This window comes from Zootoca vivipara, chromosome 12 (assembly GCF_965207765.1).
Source record: "Zootoca vivipara chromosome 12, rZooViv2.hap1.1, whole genome shotgun sequence".
NCBI lineage: Eukaryota > Metazoa > Chordata > Lepidosauria > Squamata > Lacertidae > Zootoca > Zootoca vivipara.
Window position 1 is genome coordinate 40,669,147 of NC_142595.1, and position 23,974 is coordinate 40,693,120.

The following is a 23,974-nucleotide window of genomic DNA, read 5'->3' on the forward strand; positions in this document are numbered from 1 at the left end:
ACTGGACCTCAGTGTCCGGGCAGAGCGATGGAGGTGGAGATGCTCCTTCAGGTATACTGGACCGAGGCCATTTAGGGCTTTAAAGGTCAGCACCAACACTTCGAATTGTGCTCAGAAACTTACTGGGAGCCAATGCAGGTCATTCAAGACCGGTGTTATGTGGTCTCGGGCGGCTGTTCCCCGTCACCAGTCTAGCTGCCGCATTCTGGATTAATTGTAGTTTCCGGGTCACCTTCAAAGGTAGCCCCACATAGAGCGCATTGCGCATGGTTTAAGAAAGCAGGAACGAACTCCCCACACATCATCTGTTTGGTGGAAAGTTCAGCCCTGCTTGGTTCAGGCACACCTGCAACTTCCCACGAGGAACGGTGTGGTGCACCCACATCCTACAGAAAGCAGGCCTGAACAAAGACATGCACACAAAGAAACAAGCATCATCTGATGTACAAGGAGTTCTCTGTTCTCTAGCATTTAGAAATCATACGTCTGACTGAACCCACTATGCATATTACTAATTATATATCCACAGAAGAAAGGAGGCAGACCTGTAATAATTTTATTTGAAATGTACTGATTATTGGAGAAGCAAACCACAAATTTCAATATATAAAGAATAAAGCTTTTGAAATATTATGCATTCTTTATTTTGTAACTTCGGTCCTATGCCTTATGTAAGTTTGATTGACATCAATATGACTTTCTTTTGTGCAGACACGGAAACCCTCCCCTATGAATCTGGACCTGAAATGGCAAGGAAAAGTGTGGGCACATGGTGGGTGAGTGGTAAACAAGCACATGTGACACTGCACAAAATTATTGCTAATTACTGAGTTTCTTTGTCAAGGTATTGTCATCATTAAAAAAGAGAGAGAATACAATGTAGGAAAGAAGATAGGAAAGTAGTGACAAAAAGAAAGCATAAAGTCACTCAGATACCACAATTCTTCTTACAAGCTGATCCTTGGTGTTCAGCTCTGGCCTCAGCACAATAATATAGAGCTTCGGGAGGAATATGCAACCCAGCAATCCTACACTAGAGGCCAAGATGGAGAAGATCTCCACAGCCACCATATATTTCCCCTTGGTGCTCAAGTAGGTGGGGACAAAGGACACCCAAACACTGCAAAAGACCAGCATGCTGAAGGTGATGAGCTTGGCTTCATTGAAAGTATCAGGCAACTTCCGGGCAAAGAAAGCCACAGTGAAGCTGATGATGGCCAGAAGACCCATGTAGCCCAGGACAGTATAAAACATGGGGGCTGATCCTTCATTGCACTGCACAATGATTTGGGTAGTCTGTGAATGCATGTCAAACTCTGGGAAGGGAGGAGAGGTTGCCAACCACAGTGCACAGATGCCAGTTTGAAGAAGAGTGCAGAGGATGACGACTGACACTGCCAGCCTCTTCCCCACCCATTTCCTCATCCTGTTTCCTGGCTTGGTGGCCATGAAGGCCAGAACCACAGTGATGGTTTTTGCCAACACGCAAGAAACAGCCAGGGAGAAGATGATTCCAAACACTGTTTGACGGAGAAGGCAGGTCACCTTTGCAGGCTCCCCAATGAATAAGAGGGAGCAGAGAAAGCAAAGCAATAAGGAAATGAGGAGGGTGCAGGTGATGTTCCAGTTGTTGGCCTTGATGATGGGAGTCTCCTGGTGTTGAATGAAGATCCACATTATCACAACGGTGATCAGGGAAAGGAAAACAGCTGATGAAACTAGAATTATTCCCAAGGGTTCTCCGTGTGATAGGTAGATTATATGCTTAGGCATGCACTGATCCTGGTTCTTGTTAGGATGCTGATCGTCAGAGCACTTTTCACAATGATCCGCATCTGAAAAAATTGAGTTTTAATAATTTAAAATGTTTATGCACCCTCTCAACTTATATAGCATTTATCACTTAATATATTTGCACGAAATATGTCTGTGAACATATTTCTATTGGAGAGATTTTGAAAAGAAATAAAATATGACAACCATAAAGCAGAACTTTGCTGTAAACAGATGGATGATGATGCCACTGGATGTTTAATCCCCATTGAATACTGATTTAACATGTTGTACCATTAATCAAATTTTGGATGCCTAAAGGGGGATACAACATTGTATTGATCCATTTAAAATTTAGGCTTATTGCATCCCCCACAACAAAAAGACACACAATTGAAATCCAAAAGGGAAAAAAGCAGTAGCAATATAAATAAGATCCACATAAATATATCAAAAATAACTTCCAACAGTCCCCAAAATTTTAAACAATTTTTATTATTTTTCAAAAAGTTCCAGGTAGCCTAAGTAATTTAATATCCTTGGGTGATATTAAAGCCTCCCTTGGGAAGTTGTTGTCTTGCCAGCCTGCCACTACTTGAAAAGTCCCTCTCTTTGCTGCTTGCTCACCTTTACTAATTTGGCAGAGCAGGGCCTTTGAAGACGATCTGGAGGTTCAGGTAGATACATATGAATGGATGTGATCTTTCAAGTAACCTGTCCCCAAGCCCTTTTGAGAAAGATCCTTTTACTGATAATTCCATTATAATTCCAAACTCATTCAGTCTCTACTTACCTGTCAGCTTTGAAATCATTCCCTCAGAGCACTGGGGACAGTCATAGCAGCAAATCTGTTCCCCCTGTTTCACGATCCTTTTGTGTCCAGGGTGGCAGCTCTCAACACATGTGGATTTAGGAAGGATCTATTACCGTAACACCCAGAAATAAAGATTTGAGGATGCAAGATAATAATAAGATATCTTTATTGTCATTGTCCCCTTGCGGGAACAATGAAATTACTCGGTTGCTACATCCACTCAGATAAAGCATTCCGCACAATCCAAAATTACAAAACCCAATTAAAAACAGTAAATATAATACAAATCACAAGTAAAATAAGATGACTTCAAAGTCTAGGCTTTCCATTTAAGGCCAAAATCGCTCTAGAGAAGAAACTGTTCCTGAGACCAGTGATATGACACCTTTAACCCACAATCCTAGCTAGACCTTGCAGGGCTCCTGATTTGGACTGCTATCATATATACATATATATACCCACCAGGTATGGATAGATAAATGCCAAGTGTGGGGTAGATAAAGACATAGCTGCAAAGGAACAATTGAGAGCAAATAGTGCTTGAATTTGTCACCTTACGAATGTAATTTTAACTGAGATGGTTTCCACTTAGAAACTCCAAACTCCAAAGCACTGATCAATCGGTTGGCAATAACTTCACATCCCACCCCCGGGTGTCAGGGATTGGTAGTTCTCTAATTAAAAAACATTTTTAAAAAACGCTGCTGCCTTCCCCAGTGTTTCTAATCTTGGGTGGCTTTAGTATATTCAAGAACCAAAGGTCTTGCATCACAATTCAAAGTGTTGGTGCTGACTTTTAAAACCCTAAACAACCTCTGTCCTGTATACCTGAAGGAGCATCTCCACCCCCATCATTCACTGAGGTCCAGCTCCGAGGGCCTTCTGGTGGTTCCCTCACTGCAAGAAGCGAGGTTAAAGGGAACCAGGCAGAGGGCCTTCTGTGGAATGCCCTTCCATCAGATGTCAAGGAAATAGACAACTATCTGACTTTTAGAAGCCATCTGAAGACAGCACTGTTTAGGGAAGTTTTTAATGTTTGATGTTTTATTCTGTTTTTAATCTGTTGGGAGCCGCCCAAGGTGGCTGGGGAAATCCAGCCAAATGGGCGGGGTATAATTTATTTATTTATTTTTGGTTGTTATGCAAATCCCACCTAAAATATATGCATAGGACTGGGGCAGGACAGGGTTTACCTGAGGCCAGCCCACCTATGAGGAGGCAAGGTGAGGTGACGTCCTCAGGTGCCAGGTTGCATAGGGGCAGCAGATTCAGCTCCTAGCAATGCTTTACCTATTGCTGCTGCTGCTGCTGCTGCTGCTACTACTACTACCATGGTGACAATGATGCCTATGGTGTGCTCCTTGGAGGCTGGGTCTACCCCCACCTTGGCAGCCCCCACCCTGACACAATGCTGCCTCCTCAATGGCTTCTTGGCAAACAGAAGGTGTTGCTGGCCTCCTCCCACCCTTGATCCTGGTGTAGATCTTCACTCAGCCCTTCTTCCCTGGCTGTGTATGTGTGTGGGGTGTGTGTGTGGATTTCGTGGCTTGCTTCAGATACCAAAATGTATTGGGCTGGCCATGGGTTTACCCTACTCCTATGTGTAGCCAAGACTAGGCAGAACTTGGTTTGGGGGCCATCCATAAAGCAATAGTTCTGGAAGATACTAGTGATTCCCACCTGCTTAAACCTCTGGTTCCACACAACAGCACTTTCATTGACAGAGAATTGTTTCCCTTCAGAAGCCTGTTGGTTAATCCTTCCGACACGGATTCTGTGGATGGACTGATTGGGGAATATGACTGTGTTGATGATATCATATCCGGTTACTAATTTTCCATGTTCGTTGAAAAATATTTCTTCCCCAGCAGTGTTGTTGAAGCGGATCTGTTTCAGAAAGTAGTGTAGCTAGATTGGGTGAGAAAATAACATAAACTCAGGCCAGTGTTGGGAAAGGGTTATTATGGTTCCTCTGGAATTCTCTGTCTTGTCTTTTTGCCACGCTAAGATCATACTCGTTCTTACTCATGTATGATGGATGCAGGTTATAGATAACAAAATGCTTACCACCTTGCATATTTGACAGGAAGATGTAATTTGACAGAGTTATGGTTTCATGCACTGAACTAGAAAACACTGGCAAAATAGTGTAATTCGTGGCTGAAAGGAAAAATGAAGCCAATGATTCTTACAAGAGCGCAACGTTTACAAAGTGCAGCCACCTGCTAGATGGTATCTGAAATGTTAATTCATTTAGTTGTGAATATCACTGTGTGGTACAATTGATAGAGGACTCATCAATCATATTCATCCCATTTTTTTGCAGCGGGGAACCCCGGTACACTGCAACCCCTTACACACCCCACTCTTTAGTAAATGCCACATGCACTCACACTGCCCAACACTGAACAGTCCCCAGAGCCAGCCCACCCATGAGACAGGGTGAGACATCCACCTTGAGCAGCAGAAGCATAAGAGGCGTTGCCTTGTGTACCCCACATTTTCCTGCCCAAGAAGTTCAAAAGCACACAGTGTGGCACATTTGCTTGTGCATATTTTTTTTCCCTTCAAATTTTGTGTAAACCTGAAGGATAAAAAAGAAAAATACATATTATTGCACCCACATCCAATCTCTGAGCGGTGTGAGATTCCAGGGGTTCCAAGCACTTACCAAGGGTTCATCTTTCCTTTGGGAATGAGGCACAGAAGAAACTGTGGTGTCTTTATGATATGTGGTTTATTTACATATATATACAACCTGAGGCTACGATGGAGGGGTTCACAGCATTTTTTTAAAAAAGGGTCTTGTTCCTCCCATACCTGCGCTGGTTTGCTTTCAAACTGCTAGGTTGGCAGGAGCTGGGACAAAGCAACGGGAGCTCAACCTGTCGCACGAATCTGATCAGCAAGCCCAAGAGGCTCAGTGGTAGACCACAGCACCACCCGTGTCCCAATGCAACATGAATAAAGAATATGACAAACTTTTCCAATCCACTCCCAATTGTCCCAGTAATTTAGGGTGAACGCACCCCTGTGAATACACCCTTCCAGTGTTTGAGGCAGCAGTACCAGCTGAAGTGGGGGAGAGTGCTAATGAACTCATTCTGCTTGTGGGCTTCCCATAGGCAACTGGTTGGCCACTGGGAGAACTGGATGTTGGACTAGATGAGACACAAGAGGCATGAGAATCCTACCTGCCATGGGTAAACATTTGAAAGGTTCCATGTGGCTCCGTCTCCTGTTGTCTTATGCTTAGATCTTGATGAAAACATGGCATGGAGAGCATGTGCTACAGCATAGACAGCATTGTAAATACTGTAGCTCTGACCAGACATTCCCATTTCAAACACAGCTCCAGGGAGGCTCCACAGCTTCTCTTCCCCAGTACAATTTTTTGCATTTATTCGATAAATGTTGTAAGTGGGAAATGAGCAGCTGAATGCAGTGGACCAGAACCAATGGATGAAATAAAGCATCATTTGATTAGGATTTAAAGTCTTAAGGAACTGCTCATATTCTGCCACATTAGTAGCATGGAGTGTGATGGACAATGTGCCATTAAAAGATTTTGGTGTGAACATATCAATAATGGGTACAGATGCAAAATCCCACTGAGTTGTAATGATCCAAACCCGCTCTATTGGTTTCATTTTAAAATTTTCTTGTAATGACAGAACCATCCGTAAGACCTCCATAGACCGTGAATTCCCGTGAACAAGAATCACATTGGTTTTGCTTGATGAAAGACTAGATGTTATGCTTTCCATTGTCTTCTTAATTTGCATTGTAATTCTACTGCTCTCCTTCAGTGTTGGAATTATTTCCTTAAGAGCAATACAAATGTTGTTCTGCAGCAGGGAAGGCAAGAGAATCCTCAAAAACAATTCTCCACTATCGTCATCTGAAACAATAAGACCAATCCAGGTCCATCCAAAATGATGAAGCAGTTGAATAATCCCAACATACTGAGGAATTTCACTAGGGATTATCTGATAGACAAAAGGAAACTGTGTTTTGTCATTCAGGGCAGGGTCAAATGAGCCATAACTGAGCTAGGAAGAATGACAATAATATTTTTTTAGACTCAGTAGCAAACTCTGATTATTCATCCATTTAAATTATTTGTTTCAATAGTCAAGAAAGATAAAAGATTGAGCTCATATATATAGAACCACATACAGTTTAAAAAGAATAATTTAGGCGAAGGAAATCTGGTTCTGAAGACTGGAAGATGGGCAGGAAGCTACTTCTCCACCTTGAAGGCTTGCCATGATTTGGTTGGCGTGTGATTAGTTTTCATATATTTTTATTTCCATGGTATTGAGCAGGCACCCCCAAACTGCGGCCCTCCAGATGTTTTGGCCTACAACTCCCATGACCCCTAGCTAAGAGGACCAGTGGTCAGGGATGATGGGAATTGTAGTCCAAAACATCTGGAGGGCCGAAGTTTGAGGATGCCTGGTATTGAGTCTCCTGCACATCACTTACAGTGATTAAGCAGTGTACAAATAGTATACAAATTGTAGAAACAAAAATTTGACTATTTTGCCACACACTCTGAATAAAGCATCACAGAAGGTTGGGAATAAAAGCAGCAATGAAGAAGGGTGGGAAGTCAGCTTTTAAATGTGTATTAAATTTGAGATTAATTTGTTTTAAAAATTGTGAAATTCAATAAAAAAGTAACTGGTAAAAAAAGAGATTATGCTGGCCAAACCGCTCAAACAGGTTTCTGCTGTAAAAGTGTAACTGCTTCCTGTTCATTCACATGGATTAATGGTGAGTCCTTCTGGATTTGCACAACATCCGGGCTGCAAAGGATACATCTTCCTATGCAATGATATGCTTCCCTGTAATTAGCCAGAGTTGAACAGGAGCTGTGCAAAGCTATTAAGCAGAGTCTTTTGGCCACTCCAATTGTGAGCATGGGAAGGATATGAATAGCAAGAAAAATATATCTTCTCCACGAATCCCCCTAGTAGGTTGCATACAGACAGACACACCTGTGGCATCTTGTAGACATTTAAGATATGGGGCATCTGCCTGGAGTTATGAGAGGTGAGCCCACCTATGATGGCCATTAGATTGTATGTATTGCCACAGATATAGTTCAGGGGACTCCCTTGTCTTTTGAATAGAACATCCATAGTCTCAGAACATGATCCCATTTGATTGCGAGCACTTTGAGCAAAGATGGAAGACATTGTTGTGTTAGGTAAGAGGTGGGCATTCCTGTTGATCTCATTCGTGACAAATGCATAGACGAGGGCTTGGTGGTAGTGATTTGGCAGTATGCTGCAATGACATTTCAATGTAGACTCAGGAATTTCACATATCCCTTAATTTAAAATACATACAATCAACTAAATTCTCTAGTAGATGCTGTTTTTGAACTAGCAGGTATTACCTGCTTAAGTTTCACATATCTTCAGCCTTTTAAATATTATCCTCTCAATGTGTTTCTTTTTCAGATTTCATGTGTTTTATTTGAAGACAGTGATTCATTAGCTGTGTTTGCATGAAATGGAAGTATTCTGCTTTGAGGTAGTGCTCTCTTCCTAAGCATTTTCCTTTCTCTCTAATAATAAATGAGTGGATGGGGAAAGACACACAAACCTTTCTCTGCTTCCTGCCATTAGAAAAGGACTGGTAAATCATTTTTAGCTGTCCTTCTTCATAGCTCTTTTACTAAGTGGAATAGTAAGCCAGTAAATAACAACAACAACAACAACAACAACAACAACAACAACAACAACAACAACATTACTTAGACCCCACCCATCTGGCTGGGTTTCCCCAGCCACTCTGGGCGGCTTCCAACGAAATATTAAAAATACGATAAAACATCAAACATTAAAAACTTCCCTAAACAGGGCTGCCTTCAGATGTCTTCTAAAAGTTAGATAGTTGTTCATTTCTTTGATATCTGATGGGAGGGCATTCTGCAGGGCGGGTGCCACTACCAAGAAGGCCCTCTGCCTGGTTCCCTGTAACCTCACTTCTCGCAGTGAGGGAACCTCCAGAAGGCCCTCGGAGTGTGTCTGGGCTGAACGATGGGGGTGGAGACGCTGCTTGATATTACAGGTGTGGTCTTGCCTGACTGATGAATCCTCTCTACAATGAAAATCTCTCAAATCAAATGGAAGAGTTACTATGAAACTATCCCATGAAAGTGTCCACCTTTTTTTTTTACACTGTAACATTTTTCATTATCTGTATTTGTTTCTCCAAGCTGAACCTTTTGAACTGAAACACACTGAAAGCTGTGGATTATTTTTAAGGAAGTTAAGATTAGTAGGAATTTACCTAATGAAGGAATTTCATTTCAAAGCCCTGTGATGTAGCATCTGTGCTGTTTAAATGTAAGTGTGGAAGGCTCAGCTTCTGCATCAAGGTAGAAACTTTGGTACCAGATGCATTTAAAAATTATGCCATTTTCAAGAGACTTTATCTCATGCACAATCACCATTATTTGATGAATGAGAAATGTAATTGGAAGCCTTGTGATGTTGCAGCAAGTCTGCTGGGTTGTACTGTGGAAAGCGTGGCTTCAAAAGTAATCAGTTATTAAGTCAAAATTGATAAATTGCACTGGCTGTTGGGGAGTGGCTGTAGCTCCATGGCAGAGCCCCTGGTTTGCATGCAGAAGGTCCCACCTTTAATTCCTGGCATCTCCAGGAAGAGCTGGGAATACCCCCTCTGTGAAACCTTGGACACACACTGCCAATCAGTGTTGACAATCAGCAACTAGATTTGCTAATAATAATAATAATAATAATAATAATAATAATAATAATAATATATTTATACCCTGCCCATCTGGCTGGGTTTCCCCAGCCACTCTGGGCGGCTTCCAACAGAAATATTAAAATACACTAATTTCTTAAAAATTAAAAGCTTCCCTAAACAGGGCTGCCTTCAGATGTCCTCTAAAAGTCTGGTAGTTGTTTTTCTTAGGGATAACCTAGTGATAACCTCACTAGGTACAGTTTAAGTCATCATCGTATGTCGTTCGTATTACCATAACTTAGTTTGCAATACAATTACTTCTGAAAGCAAAGCAGGATAAAAAATTGAGCAAATAACTAAAACCTATTATACATCATACATTTTGCAGAAATGGGGAAAATGTATGAATGGTTTCAATATTCCCAAACATGATTTTCATTCATAGGGGACAGAACTTCAAGGACTTAAATTCATTGGTCTTGTTGCAATTCCCATTTCTTAAAATTTTGCCGCAGGCATACCGTAGCAGTATCTTTTAAAACCTGAAACAATGAATCACTTTGTTATATTCACACTAAGCTACTGAACTGTTATTTTAATTCAGTCAATGGACTCATTTGCTATAAAGGTTTACTTACTAGGCTCTCATATCTGGATCTGGAGTTGTCTTGTATGTGATCTCATTAAACTCGTGAATAAAGAAAGAGACAAATTCACCGACAAAGATGTTCTCTGGAATGCCATAGTCATCACGAACCTTTGTCTGCTGACCCAATCCATTGCCGGCATTCTTGCTGACAATTTGAGGCAGCTGGAGCAGCAAAAGGAGCAGCAGCAATGACGTCCACCTGGCTACCATTAAATCTTGCCCGCAGCTGGGCACATACATTGTGACAGATACACAGAACCGGAGGAGCTCCAAGACCCCCCTGATAATGGTACAAGGGGTTTAAACCAACCTTCAACAAGGCATTTAACAAGGTTTTGCTATGCCCTCCCCTCCTGCCCAAGGCTGAATGGATTTACTGAAAAATATTCCTGGAGCGGACTAGGAGTGCTGATGGAGTTGCAGTGAAAAAAGAATGAACTGCTGCCAAGCAGATCTGGCAAAGAGGCTGAATTTGAGGGAAAATCTTGTTTCTAATTGTGTGCCAAGGAAGAACTCCAGAGTGGAATTCTAATGGGGCAGTTTGTATACATTCTGTGATTTATTTATGGCTGCCGCTCGTACGCTAGTCAGTAAACAGTGGAAGAAATAGAATGTGACCTTGTACCATCCAGATAAACACTGCAAAGAACCGAACAATGGAAGATAGTAATTTACTCTCCCAGCACACCAGGCCTGGGACAGCAATGTATGTGAAGGACTACAAACATGAAATGGATTACTTATTTACAAGATGTAACGGAGGTGCTGTCTGTAAGGTGAAAAAAGCGGCCAGCTGGAAGAATGTCTGAAGGATGTCAACTGGACTTTAAATAAGAAATGATGCGGCTATGCAAGGAAATGATGATGACCATATGTTCGGAACCTGAGCAGGAAACCTGATTTTAAGAAACTGCATTAAATATTCCAATCAAAGTTAGGTTTGACAGACCCATTCAGAAAAGCTTTGAATGAAAAATGGTTTGAAAAATTATCTTTATACATGGAGAGCAGCATGACAGGATTGTCTGTGTTTTTTCTTCTTCTTATAGCAATGGGATCCCAACTCAATTACATGAGGATAGTGGTTTTGATAATTGCAGGGTAGATAATTTCCTTTTCCAATATACTAAACTCTCAACAAAGTAGGCAAAAACTTATTTATCAATTTCATATCCAATCCCTGCTAATGAAAAAGCTACTGCACAAATTCAAGGCATATTATAGGAACACCTGAACTTGGGGCCAATGCACACATTTGGAATCATAAAAACTGTCACTGAATGACCACATACACAACCCACTCACAACCCAGATAACATCACAGTGCAAACCTTTTTTTTTGCCAACTAATAATTGTTTTTCATTTTTTTTAAAAAAAATTAACAAGAAATTAATTCAAATTTAATACAAATTTAAAAGTTGACTTCCTGCCCCTGCTACCTTGATGTTTCACTTCCCAGCCTTATTTGATGCTCAATATTACACACATTTCAAAAAACTAAACATGTTTTAGCATTTTAACCTTAATTTTTCTATTTTCCTTTACTTCATTTTCCATTGGCTGCTCTTTTTAAATTCCTGATAAACTATTACAGAAGCATAGCATATTCCCAAATATCAAGAAGTGTTACTCTTCACTTTGTGAGCCTATGTAAATCTTTAGTTATAAATCAATAATACATACATACTGTACATACAACCTCCCACTGTTTTTCATGGAGAAATATCTGACTGGTTCTAATACACACAAACTCCTATCCAGTCCCAGCATTCCATTCCTGCCCAAAGGCTTTAAGTTTATATGTTCTCTGTCCTATCCGTATGCCCATTGTTTTATCTTCCTCCCTATTCTTTCTTGCAAGTACTTCCAATACCAGATTGAATAGTAGTGGCATAGCTGCCAAGTATCCCGTATCCACCGGGAAAACCCCTTTTTTCTTACCGTTTCCCGGCGGTCTCCCGTTTGGCGGAAAATCCTGGTATTTTCCCTTAAATCGGGATACTTGGCAGCTATGACTGTGGAGGAGAATGCAATTGTTACCTGGCCATTTTTCTGGTGCCGCTTTGCCCTTCTATGGGCACCAGAAAATGGCGGCGCTGGCGCCGGAAGTCGCTTTTACGTGTTTCCGGTCATGCGCGGAAGCGACTTCTGGCGCCGCCATTTTCTGGTGCCCATAGAAGGGCAAAGTGCCACCGGAAGTTGCGTCACGCAACTTCCGGTCATGTGCACGCTGCCGATCCCGGATCTTTACGACCCGGACTTATCTTGTACCTTTTTGAAATTCAGATGTGATTCTTTTTCCTTACAAGCTGATCTCTACTGTTCAGTTCAGGCCTCAGAACAATAATGTACAATTTGGGGAAGAAGATGCAGCCCAGCAAACCTACACTAGAGGCTAAAATGGAGAAGATCTCCACAGCCACCATGTATTTTCCTTTGGTGCTCAAGTAGGTTGGGACAAAGGATATCCAAACACTGCAGAACACTAACATGCTGAAGGTGATGAGCTTGGCTTCATTGAAAGTATCAGGCAGCTTCCGGGCCAAGAAAGCCACAGTGAAGCTGATGGTGGCCAGAAGACCCATATAGCCCAGGACAGTATAAAACATGGGGCCTGATCCTTCATTGCATTGCACAATGATTTGGGCAGCCTGCGAATGCATGTCAAACTCTGGGAAGGGAGGAGAGGTTGCCAACCACAGTGCACAGATGCCAGTTTGAAGAAGAGTGCAAAGGATGATGACTGACACTGCCAGCCTCTTCCCCATCCATTTCCTCATCCTGTTTCCTGGCTTGGTGGCCATGAAGGCCAGAACCACAGTGATAGTCTTTGCCAACACGCAAGAAACAGCCAGGGAAAAGACAATCCCAAATATGGTTTGACGGAGAAGGCAGGTCACCTTCCCAGGCTTTCCAATGAATAGGAAGGAGCAGAGAAAGCAAAGCAATAGGGAAATGAGGAGGGTGCAGGTGATGTTCCAGTTGTTGGCCTTGACAATGGGAGTCTCCTGGTTTCGAATGAAGACCCACATTACCACTAGTGTGATCAGAGAAAGGAACAGAGCAAATGAAGCCAGAATTATTCCCAAGGTCTCTCCATATGATAAATAGATGATATGCTTAGGGATGCAGTGGTCCTGGTTCTTGTTTGGGTGCTGGTCCTCAGGGCACTTGTTGCAATGGTCTGCATCTGAAAGTTATAAGACTCAAGAATGTAAAAGTGCAAATAAATCTCCTTAAAACTAGAGGGCATCAACTTCTCAATACACCTGTGGATCTATTTCTCCAGAAAAAGAGGAATGGAATGCTTCATTTTATTATAGAAGAACTGGCATGATAATCCTAATTCAGATTTTATTTTGATACAGGGATGACAGTGGCACTGAATCATTCAATTTATTTGGTGTTAATAATTAGGAACCGCACACATTCTGCCCAGAATGTTATTTGGTATGCTGTAGCATTCATGCAAAATAGAAAATTTAAATGAGACTATATAATTAAATCCTAATTGTTTATTAGGCTTTTCTTCAATATTTCACCGGAACATTCCATTAAGGAGCATGTAAAATATGCATAGTATGACTCTAACTACAAATTACCAGGTGGGCAGAGTACTCCTGCACTCAAGTCCTGCTTGCATGCTTCCCAAAGCCATCTAGTTGGCCACTGTGAAAACACAATACTGGACTAGATGGGACAGAACCAGCAAGCTCTCCTTATGTTCTCAAGCACACTGGAGTGGTTAAATTTGATAATTCATATGTTCTCTTCTTATTTCTAGGAAGTAGTCCACAACAGGAGAGGAATCTTTCAAGAATTCCAGTCCACAATTCCAGTCCACTAAGTATCAGACCTTTCAGTCCACTAGGTCAACACAATGCTGTTTATTTCCTTGACATCTGATGGGAGGGTATTCCACAGGGCAGGCATGACTACCAAGAAGGCCCTCTGTCTGGTTCCCTGTAACCTCATTTCTCTCTGTGAGGGCACCACCAGAAGTCCCTTGGAGCTAGATCTCAGGGTCCTGGCTGAATGACAGGGCTTAATTAAGTTCACAGGGCCTCTTAAGTTTCACTAATCTACATATGCCAAGTGGTCATCTGTAAGGTAACCTGATGCAAAATAATAATAATAATAATAATCATCATCATCTCACTGGGAGATCTGTTTTGTAATTTGTAGGAATCGGATCTTTAGTGTAATCCCCTCCCCAGGACTCATCTCTGTTACCTTTTCAATCCCTATTGAATTTCTTCCTGTTCCAGTAATCCTTTTAAATCAGGACTTTATCCAAGTCTATTTTTGAATTGGAGTTGAAGTTACTATTTTTGAAAGCACGTTTAGTTATTTTAATAAATAAATAAAATAAGTAAGTAAGTAAATAAATAAATAAATAAATAAATGTCTGTCTTCACTTGGATATTGACTAGAGAGAAAGAAATCTATAGCACAGATCACTGTCCAAATAGCTCAATGTGTGCATAGACTCTATGAAACGTCTGAAGTGATATGAAATTATCTGCATCCACATCAAATAAATAGTGTAATGGTGTGACCAGTAAGTGATGAACATGCATGTGTAAATCAGCCCTTTGAGCCCATTTAATATCACTGGCCTCTGGGCTCATGGAACAGTGGAATCTCTACTTACCCATTAGTTTTGAAACTGTTCCTTCAGAGCACTGAGAGCAATCGTGGCAACAAATCTGTTTCCCCTGACGCAAAATCCTACTGTGTCCAGGACGGCAACTCTCAACACATGTGGATTGTGGTAGGTCCTATTAATATCCAGAAAGAATGGATTTACATTGTAGACCAATGATGAGCTGACTTTAAAATGGCAGGTTTCTTAATTTGACCTGCCCCATGTCATGAGACAAAGGTTCTTAAGATCAGAAGCAGTAAGGCAAGGCACCAAGGATTCCCTGCCCAAGCTGCTTCAGGTTGTGGTGGATGTTCTCCTGGAGACACCTAGTTTGGTGCTCCTAGGGGATTTTAATATCCATGCCGACATGACCTTACAAGGGGCCGCTCGGGACTTTGTGGAAAGCATGGCTTCCATGGGGCTGTCCCTGAATAAGTCTGGCCCAACTCATAGCCGCGGACATGCCTTGGACCTGGTGTTTACCTCTATGGATGTTGGTGATCTGACACTAAGTAAAAGCAAAACTAAAGAAGTGCCATGGTCAGATCACTACCTGGTGCAACTGGACTTCTCCGCGACCCTTCCCCTCTGCAGGGAGGTGGGACCGATTTGGATGGTCTGCCCCCGCCACTTAATGGATCCAAATGGTTTCCAGAGAGTGGTAGGGGATGCTTTATCCCATGTTGATGGCCTTTCAGTCGATTCCCTAGTGGCCCGCTGGAATGTGGAGTTAGCCAGGGCTATTGACTGTTTGGCTCCAAAGCGCCCTCTCCGATTGCATGGAGCCCGGACAGCCCCGTGGTTTTCCACGGATCTGAGAGCAATGAAACAATTGCTGAGACGGTTAGAGCTCCGGTGGCTGATAACTCATTCTGAAGTTGACCGGACATGGGTTAGAGCTCAATGTCGAGCCTACCAAGTGGCGGTAGCGACGGCGAAGAAGACTTTCTTCATCGCCTCTATTGCATCTGCAGAAAACAGCAGCAGGAGAATTTTTCAGGTGGTTTGCAGTTTAGTGGAACCACCTGCTCCATCGGGGCCCAGTACGGGCCGCATGATCTCCTGCAATGATTTTTGCAAAGTTTTTTGCAGATAAAATTGCTCAGATTCGGGAAGAGGTAGACTCCACTGTGGGAGCAGGGCCGGGGTGGGAGAGCGCTACAGTCCTGTCTAGTCCAGTTGCGTGGGATTAATTCCAATCTGTTACCTCCAAGGATGAGGACAGGCTGCTTGGACGAGTGAAACCAACCACCTGTCTCCTTGATCCTTGCCCATCCTGGCTTATAAAAGCTAGCCGGGAAGTGCTGGGCAATGGACTTTGCAGGTTGGTGAATGCTTCTCTCTGTGAGGGAGCCTTCCCAGACCCGCTGAAAGAGGCGGTTATTAAACCATCTTTAGGTGCAACCAATATGGCCAACTATCGCCCAGTCTAAAATCTTCCATTCTTGGGCAAGGTGATTGAGCGAGTGGTTGCTGAACAACTCCAGGCACGCCTGGAAGAAGTGGGCCATTTGGATCCCTTCCAGTCGGGATTCAGGCCTCACCATGGGACTGAAACTGCCTTGGTCGCACTGGTTGATGATCTCCGGCAGGCTAGGGACAAAGGTGAGAGCTGTTTCCTAGTTCTGCTGGATCTCTCAGTGACTTATGGTCGATGGACCATAACATCCTTCAGGACCATCTAGAGGGGTTGGGAGCTGGGGGCACTGTCATACAGTGTCCAGGGCAGCTGTCTATCAGCTCCATCTGGTACGCAGGCTGAGACCCTACCTGCCTGCAGACTCTCTCGCCAAAGTGGTGCATGCTCTAGTTATCTCCTGCTTGGACTACTGCAATGAGCTCTACATGGGGCTACCTTTGAAGGTGACCCGGAAACTACAACTAATCCAGAATGCGGCAGCTAGACTGGTGACTTGGAGCTAGCTGTCAGAGGACACATCCCTTGTAGATACATTTGCTGTAAGTGTGTGTGTCTATGAATGAGAGCTCTCTACCTTTGTTTTCTCAGCTGTATTCAATAAGCATTGCATTTTGAATTCTCCCCATATAAGGTTATCACACAATTATTTCAGGTTGTGTATAGATTGAGTATATTGAGTAGATTGAGTAGCCTCATGGTCTAGCTAGCCACTTGTCACAGCAGAAGTAATGACATCCTTTTGCCTTAATTATTTTTTGATATTGCTCAGACCGTCTCCGGTTCAAAGAGGTTCCAAGCAGGTTTTTAAAAAGGATTTCTGATGCTTATTCTTAAAATATCTGCACAGTATGACCTTTAAACCATTCCTTGGTGGAATCAGGAACAGCCAAATTTGGTCTTGGACGCATAAAGAGATCAGTAGGCTCTGGAAAATAATAGTAATTTCCACCTGGTTAAACTTGTGGTTCCACACAACAGCACTTCCATTGATGGTGAGTTTCTTCCCTTCAGGAGCCTGTGGGTCCACCCTTCCAACACGGACTCTATGGATGGACAGATTGGAAAAGGTGACAGTGTTGACAATATCATATCCAGTTGCCAACTCTCCATTTTCATCAAAAAATATTTCTTCCCCAGCACTATTGTTGAAGTGGATGAGCTTCAGAAAGGAGTGAAGCTTGATTGGAGAAGGAAAGACATGAATTGAGGCTTTGCTCTCTTTCTTTCAAGCAAAGAAACAGCATTCCAACACTCTATTCAACTTAGCAATGTTCACAGTGGAGTGGATTCTAAAGCACAGTCATCTTGCTTCACATAAAATGGAGTCTTTCCTTCACTGGATACCTCCCATGTGACCAATGCTAGGCAATCACATAAGAACTACTAGAGAACTCTCTAGAATTCATTTACCAACCAATCAAATTTAAACACACAGTAATGCATATTAGGGGCACGGGTAGCACTGTGGTCTAAACCACTGAGCCTCTTGGGCTTGCCAATCAGAAGGTTAGCGGTTCAAATCCCCATGACGAGGTGAGCTCCCTTTGCTCGGTCCCAGCTCCTGCCAACCTAGCAGTTCAAAATTACAGTGGTACCTCTGGTTGTGAATGGGATCTGTTCCGTTCACAACATGAAAAGGCCGCATCGTGAAGCGCTGCGTCTGCACATGCGCGTGATGCAATTTGGCACTTCTGCGCATGCACAAAGCATGATTTAGCGCTTCTGCGCATGCACATGTGCCAAACCCGGAAGTAGCCCATTCCGGGACTTCTGGGTTCGTCACGTCCGTAACCTGAAAAGACGTAACCCGCAGGGGACATAACATGAGGTATGACTGTATGCCAAAAAGTGCAAGTAGATAAATAGGTACTGCTCTGGCGGGAAAGTAAACAGTGTTTCCGTGTGCTGCTCTGGTTTCGGTTTTCCGTTGCGCCAGAAGCGGCTTAGTCATGCTGGCCACATGACCCGGAAAAACTGTCTGCGGACAAACGCCGGCTCCCTTGGCCTGTAAAGCGAGATGAGCGCCGCAACCTCAGAGTCATCTGCGACTGGACTTAACTGTCTGGGATCCTTTACCTTTTTAATGCATATTAGTGTCAGTGAGCGTGGTTAATTAAAAAGGATGATTTATTGTCAAAACAAACAGATAGCTCCAGACGGCTTTAACACACCCTCCGCCATCATCAATCAAGATAACCCTTCTGAAGACTGCTTCTGGCGAGACCAGAAGCAACTGAACTTTCACTTCATTCGTCTTTTGTTTTGCTTCCTATCTTGTAGCCCTCCCATTCATCAAGACCTCGGACTGAGGGGGTCAGCTCCCTCCTCTTTCCCATTCTCTGAGAGGCTGCCTCTTAACTCTTTCCCACCCTTTTGTGCTTCCGGCAAGCTTTGACTGCGTTCTAACTGGCTCCCCGCCGTTCCCTTATCAGCCGGCATTCCATGGGGAAGGGGAGTTGGCACTAGCTGATGCTCATCCTGCATGGCAGTTAACCCTCTCTATTCCTGGCTGCTTTCTTCATTTGGCAGCAAGACTTCCCTGGGAGCTGGCTGCAAACCTTCCCTGGTAGCTGGCTCATTCATGACAATTAGCATTTACAATTTCAGTGAATTAAATTAGTATACTTAACAGATTTTTCCTTCCTGCCTTAGCTACAAGAGTAGAATAATAGAAGCAGAGAATTGTAGAGTTAGAAGGCTCCCCAAGGGTTCCCCCAGTCCAACCCCCTGCAATTCAGAAATCTCAACTAAAGCATCCATGACAGGTAGCAACCCAACCTCTGCTTAAAAGCCTTCAAGGAAGGAGAGTCCACCACCTCCCAAGGGTGACCGTTCCACTGTTCAAGAAATACACTTTTACTCCTATAATTCTCTATTGTTTCACGTTTAGTCGAGTGCACCCTCAGAGGGGTATTTTCTTCTTGACGTTTATTTTAAAACCAATGGAGTTGGTTGATAGAATGGAACAAGATCCATAAAAGGGGAGAAAGGCTAAGGAAGGTCTTTTAGGCACCAAACCACTTTCAAATGATTTGCGTGCTATTGGTCCCTTTCTGTGATTCTCCGAGTGAGATGCTGTCCAGAGGTTTCTGCTATACCACTGTCACCTCCCCTTGACTTTCCTCATGTTCACACAAGAGGAAGACAAAATCTGATTGTGCAGTTTGTGAACCATTGCTCATTGGTCTGCTCCTTTCCCTGGCAATCTAGAACAGAACACCATAATAGTAATGTGGAAACCTTTTGCTTAAAGTTGCATTCAGTTAACTTAACTGAATCAATCAAATCAAATCAATAAATCAATCAAAAAGCAAATAACATATTTTAAAAAACAAATCTAAAGAGTTACTTTTTGCTACCACCCATCATCTCCCATTGACTGAGCCTGGAAAAATGAAGGCTATGGCAGAGATATCTCATATCTTGATGTCAGAACATGTGACTGATTCTGGTGCTTAAGTTAGAAGTGTACAGGCTTCCTTCCCCTACCTCCAATCTTCCAAAGGTTTTCAATTACAATTTTTACCATTTCATATGGGCTTGTGGTGATCAAAATTGTTGTCCAAACACCACCAGGTTAGAGAAGTTGCTGTAGAAAAATTCGAAATTTTCAGAGAAACAGCTTGTCATAAACCAAGGATTGGGAGAGGAAAAAAGAGGCCTGACTCCAATCAATTTCAAAAACCTACTGCAACAAAGCACATTGAACTGGACATTGAAGTGCATTTGAGTACACACATTACAATTGTGACAGAACGGAGAATCTTACCTGGCATGGATGGACATTAAGATTCCATCTGGCAACTTCTCCCATAACCTTCTGCTTAAATCTCGATGAAAACATGGCATGGAGAGCATGTGCTATAACATACACAGCATTGTAGATACTGTAAGCTTGGCCAGACATTCCCCTTTCAAACACAATCTGTGGAAGGCTCCTCAACTTCTCTTCCCCAGTACAGATTCTTGAGGTTTTTGCATAAATGTTATATGTGGGAAATGAGCACAAAAATGCACTTGACCAGAAACGATGAATATCATAAAGTACAGATTTAGTAGGATTTAAAGTCTCAAGGAACTCTCTATATCCTGCAACATCATCCGTGTGGAGTGAGAAGGACAAGGTTCCATTGAAAGATTTTGGTGTGAATGCCCGCCAATCCATCACAGATGCAAAATCCCACAGAGCCGTTATGACCCAAACTCTCTCTATTGGTTTATGTCCCCTTTCATGCAAATACAGAACCATTCGTAAGACCTCCATAGACTGCGAATTCCCATGAACAAGAATAACATTGGTTTTAGATGATAAAAGAATAGATCTTATTTTTTTCACTAAATTCGTAGATGTCACTCTGTGGATACCTTCCAGTGTTGGAATAACTTCCTTAAAAGCAATGCAAATATTATTCTGGAGTAACCTAGGAATGAGAGTCCTCAATAACTTTTCTCCACTGTCGTCATCTATAACAATGAGCCCAATCCAGGTCCATCCAAAATGTTGAAGCAGCTGAACAATCCCAGCATACTGAGAACTTTCATTTGGGATCATCCGATAGACAGAAGGGAATTGGGTTTTATCACTCAAAGCAGGCTCAAAGGAGCCATAACTAAGCTAAGAACAAGGACAATAATCTTTTTAGAACCCAAAACAATCTCTTATGTTTGCTCAGTTTCAATAACTTCTAAACATGGATGGAAGGTTGTGCTAATATTGCTTTTGATCCTCTAATACAGCAGCAACTGTAAATTCTCCAGTACAGCAATCTAGAGAAGATTACCAATGGACTAAGTAGTAAGAAGGGATGTGGGTGGCGCTGTGGTGTAAACCACTGAGCCTAGGGCTTGCCGATCGGAAAGGTCGGCGGTTCGAATCCCTGTGATGAGGTGAGCTCCCGTTGTTTGGTCCCAGCTCCTGCCAACCTAGCAGTTCGAAAGCATGTCAAAGTGCAAGTAGATAACTAGGTACTGCTCTGGCGGGAAGGTAAACGGTGCTTCTGTGTGCTGCTCTGGTTTCGCTAGAAGCGGCTTAGTCATGCTGGCCACATGACCTGGAAAAACTGTCTACGGACAAACGTCAGCTCCCTCAGCCAGTAAAGCGAGATGAGCGCCGCAACCCCAGAGTCGTCCGCAACTGGACTTAACTGTCAGGGGTCCTTTACCTTTACTTTTTACCAAGTAGTAACAACAAGCGAGCAAACAAACAATTGCAAAAACATGAATCATATCCAAGATCACCTTTAAAAGCAAAGGAAATTTTTGAGGAGGGGAGAGTTTGGTGTCAAAAATTAATGAAGAAAAAAAGGACAGGTTTCACCCTTTTTATGGCACATATTAAACTCCCCCCCCCAAAAAACCTCCAAACTTGTTTCTGTTTTCCGACTCAGGCAAGAAGTCAAACAAGCTACAAGAAAGAAGATTCCACCTAAACATTAGGAAGAACTTCCTGACAGTAAGAGCTGTTTGGCAGTGGAATTTGCTACCAAGGAGTGTGGTGGAGTCTCCTTCTTTGGAGGTCTTTAAGCGGAGGCTTGACAGCCATCTGTAAGGAATGCTTTGATGGTGTTTCCTGCTTGGCAGAGGGTTGGACTGGATGGCCCTTGTGGTCTCTTCCAACTCTTCTATGATTCTATGAGCACATGTGGTATGAACAGGGCTTTTTTCAGCTGGAACCTATCGGAACTCAGTTCCGGCACTCTCAGTGGGTGCCATTGCCATTATAAGAGAACAAGGGAGGCATTTATGGTGAGTTTTGGCACATCTTTTTCTAGGAAAATAGCATTGCGTATGGATCATATACAGTAAGGAGATGATTTGGAGCAGGGTTGGAGGAGGAAGCAGTTTGCTAAGTGTGTGTGAGCGCTCAGCCAAACTTACCTTTGCCCTGCACTTTCTAGGTCAACGTTTAAAGTGCCGTGTCCAAGTCCTTTTTGTCTTTTGCCCCAGTGCTTTCCCTGCAAATACCTGCTTTTTACTGCTGCTTTGAAACAAATAGCAATTCAAGTTTTCCACAGTTTACTGTTTGCTCCATTTCTATGATAAAGAGTGGGCTTTCGTGGGGAAAGTGCTGAGGCAAAGAAAAAAGAAAAAGGGCACACATGTACTGTACAGTGGTACCTCGGTTTACAAACAGTCCTGTTTACTGAACGCCTCTGTTTATGAATGCCGCAGACCCGGAAGTGTTTACATCTGGGTTCCGCGGCGCTCAGGTGCGATCTGCGCAGCATGCGTGCGTGCACAGAAGCGCTCTATTGATGCTTCACGCACGCGCAGAAGTGTGCCTTCGGGGAGTGAATGCCTCCGTTTACGAACGCCTCCGTGGAATGGATCACGTTCATATACTGAGGTTCCACTGTACATATAAAGCACATACAGTGGTACCCTGGTTTAAGAACAGCTTAGTTTATGAACAACTTGGATTAAGAACGCTGCAAACCCGGAAGTAGGTGTTTTGGTTTGTGAACTTTGCTTTGGAATCAGAACATGTTCCGCTTCCTGTTGAGTGTGTTCCATTTGTAAATTGAGTCCCCGCTATGGAAAAGCACACCTTGGTTTAAGAATGCTTTGGTTTAAGAACAGACTTCTGGAATGGATAAAGTTGGTAAACCAAGGTACCACTGTATAACAAATACAATTTTCCATCTTTCATTGTGCAGGGGGTGGGGTGGGGGTAAGCTCTCACACACTATACATATACTGACAGATAGACAAACCTGTGGTATCTTGTAGATATTTAAGATGTGGGGCATTTGCTTGGAGTTCTGAGAGGTGAGCCCTCCAATGATGGCCATTAGCTTGTATGTCTTGTCGCAGATGTAGTTAATGGGGTTCCCCTGTCTTAGGAAAAGGAGATCCATAGTCCCTTTACAGGAGCCCATTTCATTGTAAGCATTTTTAGTGATGGTGGCAAGTACTGTGTTGTTGGGTAAGAGTCGGGCATTCTTCTTGATCTCAATCATGGCAAACACAAAAACAAGGACATGATGGTAGTAATTTGGCAAAACGCTGCAAAGATATTTCAGTGTAGACTGTTGAGTTAATTTAATGTAAATGCAATGAAAGTTGAATTTCAGTGTTGTTGCTATTATAAATCATTAGCAATTTAATGTTATTGTTTGAAGAAAAAACATTACATTACTTCTTCCATTGTTGTTATTATTATTAAATTTCCCTTGCCACTCCCTTCCTCCCCAAGAGCTCATGCGACAAATGCTAATGTAGCAATATACCGGTAATTAAAAAAATGAAATGAGAATATATTTAAAACAATTATAAGTAAAAACATTTTGAAGCATTACAAGATTTTTATCATGCCCACTGAATTTTCTTACGCAGGAATTGCTCACATTAAGAATCTCTGCCTCATCATGATTCAGTTTCAGTTTAATCTCCAAAATCTAGCCCATCACTGCTTCCAACAACTTCACATCCCCTCCTATTCAAATGGAATAATCAGTCCCCAGCATACTCTTGACACCATGCTGCAAATCCCCGGAGAACACCCCAACAGTTTCAGAAGTTTGTTGAACAACACAGGAGGCAGAAAACGCTTTTGTGTAAGCCAACAACTCAATAGGAGTGAAGCCAAGCAACTGCCTCTCTGCTACTTTATGGCAATGATCCTGCAGCTCCAAATCCCACCACCCTTTCTGATTCATGAAGAACACCATAACCAGCGTTGTTGAAAGCTGCCAAGAGGACAAGGAAAGTCAAGGAAGTCTCACTCCCCGTGCATCTCTCCTGATGGAGACCATCCACCAGAGTTACCAAAGCTGTCTCAGTCCTAAAAACTGTGCTTGAACCCATACTGAAATTGGTCAGTTAATTCTGTATGGATAATGTAATGGAAAACCCCATGATGTTGTGACCAAACTGCTAGATTTTGACATGAAGAAGTTTGGGTCCAATGATTTGAGTTATGAAGTATAATATCAAAACGG

General features: G+C 42.7%; 2 protein-coding genes across 2 annotated transcripts; both read right to left on the minus strand.

The window, feature by feature from the left end:
- Nucleotides 1–577: 577 nt before the first annotated feature.
- Nucleotides 578–10,205, minus strand: LOC118095552 (vomeronasal type-2 receptor 26-like). The gene is made up of 6 exons (XM_088654746.1): nucleotides 9,955–10,205; nucleotides 7,591–7,768; nucleotides 5,782–6,639; nucleotides 4,268–4,495; nucleotides 2,567–2,693; nucleotides 578–1,835 (listed from the first exon to the last, which is right to left on the minus strand). The coding sequence occupies exons 1-6, from the start codon at nucleotides 10,203–10,205 to the stop codon at nucleotides 925–927; spliced, it is 2,553 nt and encodes an 850-aa protein (XP_088510872.1). The 3' UTR covers nucleotides 578–924.
- Nucleotides 10,206–12,248: 2,043 nt separating this feature from the next.
- Nucleotides 12,249–22,891, minus strand: LOC118095553 (vomeronasal type-2 receptor 26-like). The gene is made up of 5 exons (XM_088654747.1): nucleotides 22,748–22,891; nucleotides 19,804–20,649; nucleotides 16,984–17,256; nucleotides 14,621–14,747; nucleotides 12,249–13,156 (listed from the first exon to the last, which is right to left on the minus strand). Exons 1-5 carry the CDS (start codon nucleotides 22,889–22,891, stop codon nucleotides 12,249–12,251), a joined length of 2,298 nt encoding a protein of 765 aa, XP_088510873.1.
- Nucleotides 22,892–23,974: the final 1,083 nt, after the last annotated feature.

Coding starts and splice junctions, on each gene's coding strand:
- LOC118095552 (XM_088654746.1), bottom strand. CDS start 10,205: ATGTATGTGCCCAGCTGCGGGCAAGATTTAATGGTAGCCAGGTGGACG. Junction 7,769..9,954: donor GATCCAGATATGAGAGCCTA/GTAAGTAAACCT, acceptor CTTTGCTCAAAG/TGCTCGCAATCAAATGGGAT. Junction 6,640..7,590: donor ATGTCTACAAGATGCCACAG/GTGTGTCTGTCT, acceptor CATTCTTCCTAG/CTCAGTTATGGCTCATTTGA.
- LOC118095553 (XM_088654747.1), bottom strand. CDS start 22,891: ATGGATCTCCTTTTCCTAAGACAGGGGAACCCCATTAACTACATCTGC. Junction 20,650..22,747: donor ATATCTACAAGATACCACAG/GTTTGTCTATCT, acceptor CCTTGTTCTTAG/CTTAGTTATGGCTCCTTTGA. Junction 13,157..14,620: donor AACAGTTTCAAAACTAATGG/GTAAGTAGAGAT, acceptor TATAACTTTCAG/ATGCAGACCATTGCAACAAG.